The sequence below is a fragment of the Triturus cristatus genome, chromosome 2_2, assembly GCF_964204655.1.
Source record: "Triturus cristatus chromosome 2_2, aTriCri1.1, whole genome shotgun sequence".
Taxonomy (NCBI): Eukaryota; Metazoa; Chordata; class Amphibia; order Caudata; family Salamandridae; genus Triturus; species Triturus cristatus.
Window position 1 is genome coordinate 698545611 of NC_140582.1, and position 16576 is coordinate 698562186.

Consider the following 16576-nt stretch of genomic DNA (forward strand, 5'->3'; position numbering starts at 1 on the left):
GGCAGATGGGCCTCTATTACCTCCCTTTTACCAATGCGGGAGTCATTTCCAGGTACGGCGGGCCATTTCTAAGTATGGCCCAAGGGCCGCTTGCTGTCCTCTTGACAATTACAACCACCCCCTGACCCAAACCCGGTGAACAGCAGCACAGGCTGCTGTTTACCTGCTGAGCACCAATATTCAGAAAAACATGTTAAATAAACAGTCATTTATTTGCAGGTCAACTGAAGTTATGAAGTAACTATGCTGGTGTCCTCCGCCACTTACATTTAGAAACACCTTTATTTTTAAAGACATCTTACAAAAAATGTGTAAAAATAGGATTGTATTTCTTTGAAATTCAAAGAAGTCTTTCATTAACATGCAGAAGCATTTTACCATACCACAGCATTGAGAGATATTTGTTTTTTTGAGTGATAGTTTTCAAACATGAATTTAGAAATATTCATGCTTCCCCACCCTGACAACAATGCCAATAGTGAACTAGGAGGCAAGTCAGATGTCATGTGCCCCCTCTGGGTGGCCTAGGTTGCTAATATATGTGGACAACATTATAATCAAATACAGGAGAAGGTTTTGTACAGTGCAAAGTCTGAACTAGAGTATTTCGAGGTCCTCCTGTAGAACTCCCATAGAAGTCAATGGGAGCCGGTCGTACGACGCGTACATGGGCTCCCATTGACTGAATGGGTACGTCTCACACAAGGGCGCCCCCTACAGTGGGTACGTGTCGGTGCCATCCGTACCGTACATACCTGTGTTGGGGAGACATTTGGGTCACCCCCTGTGTCTGAGTCGTAAGGCTGGGGTGATGGGGAGGTCTGACGCGGACCCCCAAAGGCAGTTGCCCGGACGTTTTGCGAGCCGGAAACATCGGCTCGATCCGGGTGTCCGACGCGTGCATCGTACTGGCTTGGTTGGAATTCGCCTCCATTGCACGGCACGGTTCGCTTACGGACAAGGCGTACGGAGTGGTTCAGACCCGGAAACGAGTCGGTCGGCTAATTTCGCATTGCTCGCATCGTACTTGCTCGCTCGTACAGCTGTGCGAGTTGGTCTGTAAACACGCGTATGGCTCGTACTTTTTACGACCGTATTGCGTTCGGAGCCCTTCCAAGCGAGATCGGAATCGGCCCCTTAGTGGAAAAAAATGCCTAGGATCACACAGTTTGGTCAAGGGGAAAGCAGGGATTGAAATCAGGTTTTCTGGTTTTACATTGTGCAATTGCGACACTAGATGTACATTCTTCACTGCAAAACTGCAATGGAAGACGGCCTGGGTTGTGTTTATTTGAAACTAGTAAAGGACGTCCTTTTGCGTCCAACTTTGCCCTTCATTTTCACACCAACATTGTAAAGTGTTAGCCCCCTGGACTCTGTTGCTGTAAAAATTTGCCAAGAGCTCAGAAATTAATTAACATTTGTATTGGAGACATCATGAGATGCAGTTAGCAGGAGGTATTTCTGTTTGAAACAAACATCTGCAGCCTAATACATATTAGGTCATTAGAAAGCTAGGCGTGATCTAAAACTAATAAGATTTCAGTTTTGTATGCTCTGAAATATTTTACCAGCATCTGTGCAAGTTCCCTTTGAAACCCTAAATTAGATGTACTGCAAGTTTCGGTCACACTTCAAAGAGTAAAGTACATCCTTTCATATGCATGGCGTTGCTGCATTGGCTTCAGCATATGTTAACGACCTTTTGATAATTTCAAAGCTTGTCTGAAGTTGTTATTCTGCATATCCCATTTTCCAGAAGCACACATTTGGAACTTGGTAGCCTTATTTTAAAATTGTAACATTTTATGTTTTTGTAAAACATACATTTTCTGATTCCCAAATCTTGATTTGTAGTTACGACAGCGAAGGGCGCCTTACAAACGTCACATTCCCAACTGGAGTAGTCACAAATCTTCATGGAGAAATGGACCGAGCCATTACAGTGGATATCGAGTCATCAAGCAGGGAAGATGACGTCAGCATCACGTCCAACTTATCGTCAATTGATTCTTTCTACACAATGCTTCAAGGTAATAATTCTAATCCCAGTTGCACTAGTTGCAACTAGAGTTGCACTAGAAACAGTCATTGGCAATGCCAGTAGGTCTATCTGTAAAGGAATGTTGTATGATAATGTGAAGCATTACAAGTTAATAGCGTGACAATCGATATGCATTTGTGTGTAAGCTAAGAACTGTAGAATAATATTGGGGTAGGTTAAAAGGTCAGTGACAGTTGCACTGTCAAGATAGACCTAAAATTCTATGTAGGTTCATGACTGCCTTCCTCCAATCTGCGCTGCTGCCAGAGAAAAACCTAAATTATCTAGTTATCTTAGACACTTTAATAGCATTCCAATGTCAGGTGTGTGCCCCTGAAATTTCAAGCTTAGGGAGCCAAATAAACAAACAAAATTATCACAGCTGCATGGCGAACAAGCACTTATTTTGTGGAAGGACACAACTTCTGTCCAATCAAACCATGTACTCCTGGTTCCAACATATGGGCAGAGCCTTAGCTCCTATCTAATGATGCTCACATAATTGGCTGCTGACAGCTGCGCTGTCAAGCCAGACTATAAACATTGTCTAAACCATGGCTTTTAAGTGCATTAGATTTACAATTATTTTCTATATGTAGATATGATTTTGATCTAAGAAACTTTTTCTACAGTCATGCAACATATTTATTATTCTTGATACAGCGATATACTAGAGCCAGATAAGTTGAATGTGTCTAGTATGCACAAAATGACAGTATAGCGCTCTTTTGCTTGCCTCTGTATATATGGAACTGATAGCACTATTATTAATATTTATTATTTACGTAGCTAGTCTGTGTGTATCTAAAATGAAAAGCCACAAGATACAGTGTAAGATGGTGGATCATTCCAATCTAAAAGGATTTCATGGTCGATTTTGAATTAACATCAATATTAAATGTATTTGTGTCTGTAGTTATTTTTGAACTTTTATTGTCTTTGTGAATATTGTAAATGTCTATTTAATTTTTTCCATTTATTTCTTTATCAGATCAGTTTAGGAACAGTTACCAGATTGGTTATGATGGGTCCATCCGTATTATCTATGGAAATGGCATGGATTCTCACTACCAAACGGAGCCTCACATTCTAGCTGGCCCAGTTAATCCAACAGTTGCAAGGCGAAATATGACCCTTCCGGGCGAGAATGGGCAGAATGTGGTAGAGTGGAGATATCGAAAAGAGCAAGCCCAAGGGAAAGTCAATGTGATTGGTCGGAAACTTAGGGTGAGAAAATATTGTAAATGTAAACAAATATGTACTTGATAGCTCTTTTTGTTATAAAATCACGATGCCATATCAGTGGAATCCATTCTGCAGTTAGAGAGAACACTACATTTTTTGATAACAAGTTTTGTTTGTTTATGGAACAGATTTGTAGGACATTGAAAAAAGTGTTGTCTCATCTGCCACTCTTAACATTTTGGGACTGACTCACTAAAGTGTTTCTCTTGTTTTTCAGGATAGTCATATATTCTTATTTCAAATTGGTGTACACCAAGACTTTGGCTCTTTGACCATTAAATAAATGCTCTTGGCCTTGGGAAACTTCCTCATTTAGGTGTTGTACAGGAATTGCAGCGCAAATGTTTTTGTGGATATGTTCTATTTTACATCGAGTTAACATCATGTGTAATTTACACATCTCAAAGAAATGTATATGTTTTATCATATAAAGTAAACATGAGTAAACACAACTTAAACATGGAGAAATCTGCTAAAGTTATCTGAACATTTGATATAGTGTCAGGCCACTGCAATATTGAAGATCTATTATCTCAAGTGAGACCTGAAGATAAATGCAAGTTTCTTCATTATTTGTGTCTCCTTTTGTCTTTGGGATGGTATTTCCTTAAACCTACTGCTCAAGGACTGATCTTCATTTAATCCCCCCTCATTCTAATTAGGCCTGGGCACAATTTCCGTTCCGTTCGCGGAATTTGCGATAATTTGGCATTTCCGCGTTCCGCGGAGAGCGCGGAAATGTCAAAATTTCCGCATTCCGCAGCTTTGCGATAATTTGGTTCTTGCTCGCGCTGTAAAATAATACATTCTCGCGCGATCGCCTTACCTGAATCCCCGCGTTCGCCGACAAGTTTTCCCGATCCGGTCGCGTTCTCCATGAGATGTTGTATTGTTTTAGCCATTTGCGCTGTCTCGCGACAGTTCGCGTCCGCAGTGACGTCATGCGTCGCGCGATCACGTCTTTTTTCTCGCGATCATGCACCGCGAGACAACTGAAAACAAGATGGCCGCGCCCGCAAGCAACCACATGGGCAAGTTGGCGACCCACAACCATGCAGAAAATCTCGCGAACATGCCGGAAAAAAACTTCCGCATCTTCGCGATATTTCCGCTTGTTTGCGGAGATTTTGAACATTTTCGCGATAATTTGCGAAAGTCGCTTTTGCAAATTCCGCCCACCCCTAATTCTAATGTGATATGTTCTTTCCTAGCCATGTAACCATCACTAAATGTACTCTGTAAATCCACATGTATGTGTGTTATACATGGCTGTTGTGCATATTGTGCTATGCTACCCTCTGTGGCAGGTCCGTCTTCTGTCAATGCCCCAACTGTCTTGCATTATTTATTTTGATTGTATGAATTTGGTTATGACCGGTTAACTGCATGCCTCAGTTACACTTTACTTCTTGCAGTATTGCATGTAACAGAAGGGATATTAAGGAAATGACTTTAAGAGATATGTTAGCTCATCATTACAAGCTGTAAACCAGCCCATGGACCATGATGGAAACAGTGCTTTTCTACTAAAGCGTTTGTCATCTTTTCAAGGGGATTTTCTCTGCTCCTACAAAAGGCATGTAAATCATGAGACCTACTGTCATGCAGCATTGTTTCTATTCTCACCATCTGCCCGAGACTTCTATATGCAGATTCCTTACTGTAGAATTTTTCCTAGGCATTAGACTGGCATAGTTTACGCTGGAAGTGACATGTGCGGTGCCCATATAGGTGCCACCACAGCACGTTAATGTACGTTCTTTTCTTTCCACTCCAGTTAGCACCCCCAGTCAATTTTTGACTAATCATTTTTCAACTTTTATCAAAGTCTTTTTTGAGCGTTTTGCTCCTGGTGTGGCAGGGATGTCCACTAGGTAGGTTGGCTTCAAGCCCTGTGGTTCCTGTCATCGACAGATGTCAGTGACGGACCCCCACCTTTTTTGCCTCTGGTGCCTGGAGCGCAACCATGATGTAAAGACCTGCCGTGTCATGCTCCCCTTGCCAACGGACGTGCGACGGCTCGATGGTCTTGATCCTTTTTGAGAGGAAGGTCCAGGGATCGGTCAGGAAGTCCAAGATCCTCATCACATTCGAAGTCATCAGGCCACTCGGGCAAATCTCACAAAAAGAAGAAAAGCAAGAATTCGAAGAGGTACTCGACTTTGCCCTATATGTTATGGTCTTCAGATGAGACAAGGGAACATAGTCATTCGAGGTGGGGATCCGTGGTTGAGCATAGACTTTTGAGGCGGGACTCCATGGCTGATCCTGCGCCTGGGCAGGCTCCGCACATCCCAGAGTTTCCAGGAGCTGGGGCGACCCCCACTCAACTTCATGAATTTTATGAGGCCATAAACTTCATATTATTTTTTTTAAACAATTTTTATTTTCAACAAAATTGCATCGGTACATAGCATTATCATAGCTGTATTAGGTCTCCCAATACAGGACTCCAACATCTTTACAATCACATCATATTGAGCAGAGGTTACATCATTTCGCTGCTTCTGGTTAGTGTCTAACCAACTATGCGGTATATCACAAGGCTGAGGAAATACATACAGCAGTAAAATATAAGATGAATGAAGCCAAGCGGACATATCCCTCTTAGCTTGTCGTGGAGCGGGCTCAACCATATTAGCAGGAACATCAGAGTCTCCCTTTCACGCCGCAATTCTAAAATACATACACTTCATATTTGAGCGGCCTGTTCCTACTGGTGTGCTTTGGGGCCCAGCAGGTCCCAAAGTGATCCCTACTGATTCCACGCCAGAGGCTCCGACGCTGGTTAAGTCCTTTGGATCTACAGATGGATCCAAACCGGCGCTGCTATCCCCATTCTGATCCCCAACTTAGACAAGAGACGGAGGGGAGTCATCTGACTCTGGCGGCAACTGGAGCCCATTTCCTTTCCCAGAAGGGATCTGTTCAGGGCACCTTAAAGGGCAATCTTTCGGCTATCTCAGCCCTTCTGTGGTTGCCTGGCCAGCAATCCCTCTGCCATTCCCCTATTGTACATAGGTTCTTGAAAGGTTTGCAACATAAATTTCCTCCTTCAATATGCCTCCGTGAGATCTTAATGTAGGCCTGACGTTCTTGATGTGTGCTCCTTTTGACCCCTTGCACAACTGTTGTCTCAGGCTCCCTATCCTCAAGACATCCTTCCTGGTGGCAATATCATCTCCCTGAAGGGTCAGTGAGCTTCAGGCTTTGTCATCCAAGCCTCCATACATGAGCATCTACCCAGACAAGCTGTCTCGTCTCACTAGAGCTTCCTTTCTGCAGAACGTAGTTACTCCTTTTCATATAGACCAGGCCATCACCCTGCCTCCTTTTTACGCTCTGCCACATCCTTCTAAGGAAGAGGAGCAACTACTCCGACTGGTCCCAAAAAGAGCATTGTCGTTCTACCTTGACCGCACAAGAGAGTTCTGGGTGGACGACCAACTCTTCTTCTGGTATTTAGGAGCAAAGAAAGGAAAGACAGTGTAGATGTGGACCATGTCCCGATAGATCGTATTCTGCATTAAAATCTGCTACGCACTGGGGCTTGTTGAGGGTTTGCATCCTCATTCCAGCAGAGGTAAGCCTGCTACCACAGCGTTAGCACAAGGCGTTCCGGGCCTGATTATCTGTGATCCATTATCGTGGGGTATTTAGGAGCAAAGAAGGGAAAGGCAGTACAGAAGCGGACCATTTCCCGATAGATCGTGTTCTGCATTGAAATCTGCTACGCATTGGGGCTTGCTGAGGGTTTGCATCCTCAGTCCAGCAGGGCTAAACCTGCGACCACAGTGTTCGCACAAAGAATTCCAGGCCTGATTATCTGCCAAGCATCAACATAGACTTCTCTATGCACATTCACAAAGCTCTACTACCTGGGCAGTTAGTTCCACTGGGATGGGCACTTTTCTCATTCGGTCCTGCAGGACTTTACACTATCAATCGATTTCACGGACCCACCTCTGGGGAGGTATTGCTTGAGTATCCATTATAAGGTAAGGAATCTGCAGCTAGAAGTCCCTTTGAGATGAACAAGTTACTTCCCTTCTGTAATGCCTTATCTGATAGAGACTCTATATAGGTGCAGATTCCTTACTGACCCACCCATCCTCCCTGCTCTACGAAAGAATTTCTAGGGACTGGGCTGTTTTCCCTTTGGAGGCCCTAGGTTTCCACACCAGTGGTCAGTGTTTTGTGGCTGCGCTCCTGGCATAGAAAATCACAAAAAGAAACTGACATCACTGCACTGGGGTGACACCTATATAGGCACTGCGCATGTCACTTCTAACGTGGAGGACGCTTCGCAGAGCTGAATGACACCACCTACAGGTGTGCTGGTATTCTGCTTATGAAAAATGTCCTGATCCAATCTGATGACTGGATATAGTTCTAAGAAAATGAATCTGCAGTTAGATAGAGTCTCTACCAGATAAGGCGTTACTGAAGGTAACTTGTTCTACTGGTTCACTGTCATGTGGATCAGCCATAAGCCACATCCAACAAAAAGAATAATAAAGCATTAGCCAAATATCTTCACCACTGTCTTGTTAATGCATTCAAGCATTTTAATTGAGCAGTAGAGAGGTTCCCTGGTGCATTCCTTTGGCTCTCAATGCTGTAGGTGAAGAATGATATGGTCCATTAAGTTGGCTTGGTACTCTTTCCTTAAGCACGGATTAAGTGGTGTAAGAAGGAAAAGAAACATGGAACTTGGGAGTCAAACTTCTTATGCCGGTCTACATTCTTTCTTCTTCCATCATTTACACTTCACTTCCCACACAGCCAGCAGTTACATAAAGTATCATAAGTAAAAAAGAATGGTATATTCTTACCCAGAGCTCCAAGAGAGACATATCTTAATATGGTCTGCATTTTTCTCTGTCCATCTTCCATAGTTCTCTCTATGCTTCAACTTCCACATTTACTATGTAGGGGTCTCTTAAACTGTGAAAGTGTTGCATAAGGCTGTCTCACCGCGATAGGCATCTATGTGTAATACATCAGATTCCCTGTTGCTGAACTGAAAGGTGAATTTCATAGAAAGAGGTCTACAAGGCCTATCTGGTCTGCAAAATCTCTGCTTAATATAACTTTGCTGGTCTTACTCAGGCCGCGGAGTTTCTCTTGTTATGTGTCTGTTACATGTCCATGTAATTTGTTTTTAGTTCCACCATGCACTTTCCCTATTGTATTATCACATCCTTCTCCTGGAGCACCAGTCTCATGTGACCTACATCTACTATTATTGTATCGCTGGTAAACCCTTACTTTGTATGGTGTGCTCTTTTCAATGTAGAACTGAATATGTCACAATCATGTTCTCTACCAGTGCGGTCTAGAGGACATTGAGAAATGACGGATTTCCATATGGATCTTAAACTAAATTAAGTCAACATGGAAAATCCTTTGGGTGGGATGTAAAAAAGTGTAAATCATATCTGATCCTAGTCCCTTTCAAGCTTCATTACATCTTAGAGTGATTTCTAGTTTGCATGTTTTACTTGCTATGCCATAACGTAATGGGTTTTGTTCTAGAGTGCAATGAGCGGGGAAAAAAGCTCCTGAACTAAATTCATTATAGGTACAAGTGTATCGTTTCATCTGGAAGTCAAATTTTATGAACTTGGAATTGGTGGGGGTCATGCACAAAGCTGTAATTAAGTGGGTATTTACAAACAGAACAGATTTTGAAATCAAGTTTGCACACTTGATTTTAAAAATGCTAGAGAAACTGTGCAAGTTAGGCTTGAAGATTTCTCAAAGAAACCCACGTTTTAGTGGGTGTAGTGAAGCATTTTCTCCATCAGTCAACATCAGTCAATCAAGCATTATAACACGCGGCAAATCACCTGTAAGGGTCTCCAGGCGCGGGAGCTGTTGGCTGCTGCTTGGAGGTCTGATCAATCAATCATCCGGGTCTCTAGTTCTCTTCTGAATTGCTGGAGTGACGGTGTGGGCCTGAGGGAGAGGCTGTTCCAAGCTTTGGCTGCCAGATGCAAGAAGGAGCGTCCTCCGCTGTTGGCTCTGCAGATCCATGGGAAGCTTGTGAGTGAGAGAGAGGCTAATCGAAGGTGTCTGGTTGGTTGGTAAACAGTCAGGCGTTTGTTGATGTATTCTGGTCCTTCATTGTATAGGGCCTTGTAGGTGTGGGTTACCATCTTGAACTGGCATCTCTTCTGGATTGGGAGCTAGTGTAATTTGTTAAGAATGGGTGTGATGTGGGTCCTTCTGGGGAGGTTGAGTATAAATCTTGATGCTGAGTTCTGTATAGTCTGGAGTCTTTTCAGGAGGCGTGCAGTGATTCCTATGGAGAGTGTGTTTCCATAGTTCAGTCTGTTGGTAATGAGGGCCTGAGTGACAGTCCTTCTCGTGTTGACTGGGAGCCACATGAAGCTTTTGCGATGGGTGTGGTAGCAGTCGGATGAGACTGTGTTGATTTGTTTCCTCATGGATAGCTTGCAATCCAAGATGATGCGTAGGTTACAGGCGTGGTCTGTTGGGAGGGTGGTGTTCCAAGCTTGGCCAGCCACCATGTGTTGCTTTATGGGGATGTGTTGTTCCCAAAGACAATTGTCCTTCATCCAGTTTGCGATTTTCATCATGCATCTGTGGAAGTTAGATCTAGTGGTGGAGGGATCTTCGCACTGTGAGAGGATGAGCTGTGTGTCATCGGTGTAAGAGATGATGCTGAGTCTGTGTGATCTGACGGTGTTGGCCCTGGGGGTCAATTAAGTGTTGAAGAGGGACGATCCTTGGGGAATTCCACAGATCTTTGTCGGCTCTAAAGTGAACCGTGGGAGATGTAGCTTTTGGATTTTGCCGGTGAGGTACAAAGCGATCCATTTGAGGGCATTTCTTTGGATTCTGATGTGGTGGAGTCTGTTGATCAGGATGTGGTGGGAGACGGTGTCAAACATAGTGGACACATCCAGGAGGAATCAGGGCAGCTGTTTCCCCACGGTCCAGAAGGGAGTTGGTGGCTGTGATCAGGGCTGTCTCCGTGCTGTGGTTAGCTCGAAATCCGGATTGGGAGGAGTCCAGGAGGTTGTGGTCTTCCAGGTGTTGGGGGAGTTGCTGGTTTATCACTTTCTCGAGGATTCTTGCTGGATAGGGGAGCAGAGAGATTGGCCGGTAGTTCTTGGCTGGGTTGGCCGGGTCGGTAGAGGGTTTCTTTAGGAGGGGCCTCACTTCATGTGTGTCCTGTCCTCATGGAGGCCGCGGTGATGAAGGTGTTCAGGAACTTCCTGAGCTCGTCGTGGATTGTCTTGCTTCCGAGGTGAACTTTTGGTGGAGGTATGGGTCCAGTCAGTGAGACGGTGTTTGGCATTTGTATTCTTGGCGCTGGTCTGGTTGATGCTGTTGACGGAGGAGGGTTGGTGTCCTAAGTTTTTGTAGATGGCTGAGATCTTGTTTCAGAACAAGTCAGCGAGGTTGTCACACAGTTCCTGGAGTGATGTTGTTCTCGGTGTCTGTGGGATTAGGGAATTCCTTCACAATGGCAAATAGTTCTTTGCTGTGGTTAGTGCTGGCCTCTATGCAGACTTTTTAGGTGTTCTTCTTAGTTTCTTTTAGGAGGCGGTGGTACTGCTTGAGAGCAGTTTTGAAGGCGGTGTGGTCTTTCATTTTTTTGCTGAGGCGCCACTTCCTTTCAAGTTGTCCGCAGTTGCATTTGGTGGACTCCAGTTCCTTAGTGAACCAGCTCGCTCTTTTGCTTGGTTCTTTGATCTTGGCTGTCCTGCTGGAGGCAATGACATTGGCGCATTCTGTGATCCACTGGGAAAAGTTCTTTTTTGCTTGTTCTTGGTTGCTTGTGGAGTCTGGGAGGTGGGAATGGAGAGTGTTGTTCCACTGGTCTTCTTTTTCCAGTCTCTTCTTATGGATCTGGGGTGTGTGGTGCTGGAGCAGGTGTGTCCTGAGATGGTGAAGTTTACGCTGTGGTGGTTGGCCCAGGTAAGTTGAGTGGTGTGGTTGTACCTGACTCTGTCACTGGAGATGACTATGGAGTGTGTCCTGCGATGTGGGTGGGGTCGGTGATGATCTCCCTGAGGTCAGTGTTGCTCATGCTCTCTAGGATGTCTATGGTGTTGGCATCTCTGGGGTAGTTGAGGTGGAAGTCGGGGGCCCCTAAGAAGATGTAGTGCTCAGTCGATTGCAAGCAGGGCAATGAGTTCCGGAATGGTGTTGCAGAAGCTCGGGCATGGTCCCGGTGGTTTGTTGGCGAGTGTGCTCCTGATGGTGTTTTTTCTGTCTGTGTGCAGTTGGAAGTTGAGTTGTTCCATTACTGGTGTGTGTTCGTCAGGGGATGTCATGCTGTGGATGGTGTCCCTGTCGATGATGGAGATTCCCCCGCCATGTTTGTTGATTTGGACCGGGCGTGCCATCTTGTATTCTTTGGGGATAGCGATGTCTGAAGCCAGGTTTCTGTGAGGAAGATTTAGTCTGGGTTGAGGGAAGGGATTTTGTCCCTGGTCTCCATGAAGTGTTTGCAGAGAGAGCGAAAGACCATAAGTAAACTATTTTCCATATGAAAAAAAAGATTTAAACATGAAAGCATATTTGCATATTTCCATTTTGTTTACTCCAGTGAATTGTAGGGACACTAGCCAACCTATAGCAGTGAACTTGGTTAGTTGAAGAAAGCATGGAGATTTAAAATTTGGATATATTTCCATGTGTCTTGTTAAGGATTGTGTGATTACCCTTAAGATGCATATACTTATGGAAATTGATGGTCTAAGTGTACAATGCATATATTTTCGATGTTTCTCAATGTTTACAACTAATGCAAATGTAGTGGGTTGCCAAAGCTTATTTTCAATGTTGGTATTCAAGGTACTCATTGAGCAGTACCTATACGTGAAAGTCCTTCACATCTGCAGACAAAGAAGCAGCTGATCCTATGCATGTATTTTCAACAGACACAAAATCAATTGAACCCAATATCTAAACTGTGTGCACAAAGGAGCCCTTTCCCAGTAAAGGCGGAAAACATAGATGTGCGACTTTTCAATTAAAACAATCTAGCATTTTGTTAACAGTTGACTAACCTTCAAAGGACTTAATTTGAAAGACATTGAACAAATGCCAGACTGTCTCAGTGTTTAATGAAACCTTTTAAAACAGCAGTTAATCTAATGCCCTGCACTTATACCGAGAAGTTGCTAAATTAATTCACTGCCAAAGGGAATCAATCATACTAAATGGTGTTTAAATAGCTGCGGTCTAACGACTGATGACTTATTGGTAGTACAACAACTTGATAATTATTGCTCTTTGTTATTTGTTTTTCTATAGGTAAATGGCAGAAACCTCCTCTCAGTAGATTATGATCGAACCACAAAAACAGAAAAGATTTACGATGACCACCGAAAATTTCTGCTGAGGATCGCATATGATACTTCAGGACATCCAACCCTCTGGCTCCCAAGCAGTAAGCTCATGGCAGTCAATGTTACCTATTCATCCACTGGTCAAATTGCCAGCATACAGCGTGGCACCACCAGCGAGAAAGTGGACTATGATGGCCAGGGAAAGATTGTGTCTCGACTCTTTGCTGATGGGAAGACCTGGAGTTATACATATCTCGAAAAGGTGAGTAGTAGTGGGAAGGCATGAGAAGGGGTGCAGTATGTGAATAGTCGCAGTCAGTCAGTCAGTCAGAATATCTTTATTCGACTTATTACAAGTCATACAAAGAACATAAAAAAAAAAAAAAATTACTTTGCAATGCAATGCCTACTATACATCTATTTACATTTCCCACACAAAAAAAAACCTAATAAACAAACAGAAGAAAAATTTTAGACATGGATAAAATATTTCTATACAAATCTATCACGTAAACATGCTCAAACAACAAGAGAAGTTTTAAAGTAAGCTATGGCTAACAGGTTTCGCCCGCATTGCGGCTACCAGAAAGTTTGCCATACAAAAAGTAACATGTATGTTAGGTAGTAGTTGTAGAAAGAGCAGGGCTGGTCTTACTTGGACAAAACCAGCTTTTTTCAAAATAGGCAACAAATATTTCTTTCTCTGCTCATGGTATATACTACAAAACATAACAAAGTGCAGAGTATCCTGCACCGAAAAATTGTCGCAGCAGCACGGTGGGGCCTGCTCAGGCTTCTGCCAGGTCTTAAATGAACCTAGATAAAAATGTATCAAATTAAATCGGAACTTTGATAATAAAAACCTGTGATATGGGGATGTGACAAAGTTCAAGTAGGGGGCGAGTGAGGGTGTACAAACCAGGAGGTTATGTGCCCTTACTGCGGGTTTCAACACTTCGAGATCCTCCCTCCGTGCTTCCTGCCTATCCCTAAATAACTCTTTGATGGTTACTATGTCCTGTCTCCTAATATTTTCCGGAGATGAAAAAAGATCTGGGCGACCCAGATCTGCAAGGGTTTTAGCTACATATGCCAACCAAGGGATACTGGTGTATTTATCCAAGGATAAGACATCGTGCAAAATCTTGTGATTCAGAGGTAGGTCATCATTTGTCCACAATTTCAGCCACAAAGTTAGCGGAGCAAGGCTCAGGGTATCAGACAGATAGGGCAGACCCACCTCCTTATGGATGGAATACGTTGGGGTGGATTGCGGGACTGAGAGCAAGGATCTAATAAATCTATTTTCTGCTCTCTGAATTGGATCCAGGTTTACATAACCCCACAGTTGGGAACCATAGGCCGCTATGGCCACTGGTTTGCTCTTGTAGATTTTCAAAAGAGCTTGCATGGGCCTAGCCCCTAGCTTCCCAGCAAAGCCCAAAACCGCTGAGGAGGATCTTATTACCGCCAATCTTTTTGCTCTTATCTGAGGGCCCCAAGTTCCTTTCTGGTCAAATATTACCCCCAAATATGGAAATGTGGACACGTTGGTGACAGGGACTCCCCTGCAAAAAAATGTTTTGTGTCTTTTTTTGTTGCATTCACGCCCCATGACCATCGTGTGTGATTTAGAGGCATTGACCTTAAGGTCCAGCGTCTCTATGAAGCTACCAAAAGCGTCCAGGAGATGCTGTAGGCCTACCCCAGTGCGGGCTATCAGCACTGCATCGTCCGCATACAGGAGCGCTGGAATTTTGACATCTCCTGCATGCGGAACGTCGGCTGCCTGTCCCTGCAGGTGACTGCCCAGCCTGTTGATGTAGATGGTGAATAATACAGGGGCTAGAATACAGCCTTGCCGCACCCCCTTAAGGGATTTAAACAGGGGGGTACGTCTGCCATCATTTGTGACTCGGACAGCTGCAAAAAGCTCCTGGTGCAGTTTAGCCATAAACACAACCAAAGACTCATCAATGCCCATCTCCAATAATAACTGCCACAATTTCGACCTATTCACCAGATCAAAGGCAGAGGAGAGGTCCATAAATGCAAGGAACATGGAGCCCTCCTTTGCCACTGTATATTTAGAAATTAATAGATGTAAGTTTATACATTGTTCGATCGTCCCCTTTTTTTCTCTGAATCCATATTGTAGTTCAGACAACCCTCCACGGCTCTCAACGTTGTCATTAAGTCTGGCTAGAAGAACTCTGCCTAATATTTTTACCGTTGAGTCCAAAAGAGATATGGGCCTATAGGAGGCGGGATCATCTCGCTGGCCTTTATTTTTATAGATAGGGACTATGGTGGATGTGGCCCAAGAACTGGGTACATGGTTCTTGGCTGCGTTAAACACTTTCGACAATACCGCCGACCACAATTTGGGAGAGTACATGAAAAAATCAGCGGGAACACCGTCAGGGCCGGGAGCTTTATGTCTTGTTGTGGCCATCAGGGCTTTTTCTACTTCTTCGGGGTTGAAGACCAACGGGTCTGCCACTATAGCAGGTACTGAAACATCTGCAGTTCCTTTGGACCCACCCTCATATACATTTTTGAAGTGGTTTAGCCATTTGTCGTCGGTGATCACACAGTCCATAAGAGCATTATTGTCTTCAGAATAGTCGCAGTCCTCTGAAGTTATGATTATTCCATTGTGCATGTGTTGTGTGTGTATAATCCAGCTTTGACAAGAAATTAATGTAAGAAAATGAGTAAATGTTGTTATCTATAATTGATGGAAGTTTTAAGATAGCTCTTCAAGCTTTTAAGGTTATACCCAGAATAAGAGATTCACCCATGAAAGAGCTTTTATTCCTGTCAGCCATTTGGTACTACAGGACCGGTTCTGTTGTACCAAGCGATTTGGTTGGCTGGCTCCAACTCAGAACAGAATGTCACTACTGCCATTACAGGACTCGGGGATTCAGTCTATATGTCCCCAAAAAGATTTTTTTTAAACTATAAAGGGGTTAGAAAGGACAGCCTGACCTCCAGGCGCCTTTAGCAAGACCCAGAGGGACTATCCCCACCCCAACTCCAACCCCTCCCCCCACCAGAGTTAAGATGCTGAACCCAGTGCGGCCTTCCTGTGAAGTACTGCAGTACTCCCACAGGAGCCGCTGCTCAAGCTTCGCCCCCATGGTACCACAGTAAAGTGCAAGCTTCCCCGCAGCAACCATGGGGTTGAAGCTTATGTGGCAGGTACTGCAGAAGTAGTGCGGTAACCACAAAAATAAAAGTAAAAAACAAAATGTGGGGCAGGGAGGTAGCGGCATGTTGCTCAATTGGGCACAGCGGCTGACCCTCACTACACACAGCCAAAGGCTTTGTGCTGCTGGGGTTGGCCATCAATGCTCTAGTTGGGTGCAGGGCCTGGCCACATGCCGTGTGCATTCAGGGAGTTGGCTGGATATCAATTGTTTTTTTAAAAACTGATAGTGACTGAAAATACCTTCAGTTAAACTGATGTGATAGGTCGGTATGGTAATAAGAGCTTAGCTTGCATCAATATTCCCTGAAATTCACTGAAAAAACAAAGGTTAAAGATATATTATAGTTAGATGTTCATATAAGATTTTTTTTTTAAAGTGTTTAGAAACCAAACCAAAGATGACTTCACTGAGGAATTCTCAATTTACATCATTGACATCATTACTGATGACATATAGCGATTGTGATACCACCGATAGGATTTGCAGACTTCAAGTAATGCAAAGCACTACACATGTGGATAGCTTTCTATTCACCTTAATGGGATTACCCTCTTAAGACTTCACATGACCTACAATTTTAAGTCAAGAGGTTGAAAGGTATAAATTTTCCACTAAAAAGACACCACCACCCAGGTCCTATGGACAAACCTCCGTAGTTTAGTAAAATGCACTGCACTCATTTCTGAGATGGGCACAATGGCATACAACCTTATAGCCATGTTTACAACACCAGTGTT

General features: G+C 43.9%; 1 protein-coding gene across 6 annotated transcripts in view; it reads left to right on the plus strand.

Annotated features, from left to right (window-relative positions):
* TENM3 (teneurin transmembrane protein 3) overlaps positions 1 to 16576 on the plus strand; it is a 1236182-nt gene that overhangs the window by 1202943 nt on the left and 16663 nt on the right. For all 6 annotated transcript variants that reach the window (XM_085641875.1, XM_085641876.1, XM_085641877.1 and 3 more), the window contains 3 exons: positions 1858 to 2033; positions 3036 to 3271; positions 12587 to 12883. In XM_085641875.1, coding sequence (XP_085498001.1) covers positions 1858 to 2033; positions 3036 to 3271; positions 12587 to 12883 — 709 coding nt within the window. The remainder of the gene's footprint in view (positions 1 to 1857; positions 2034 to 3035; positions 3272 to 12586; positions 12884 to 16576) is intronic.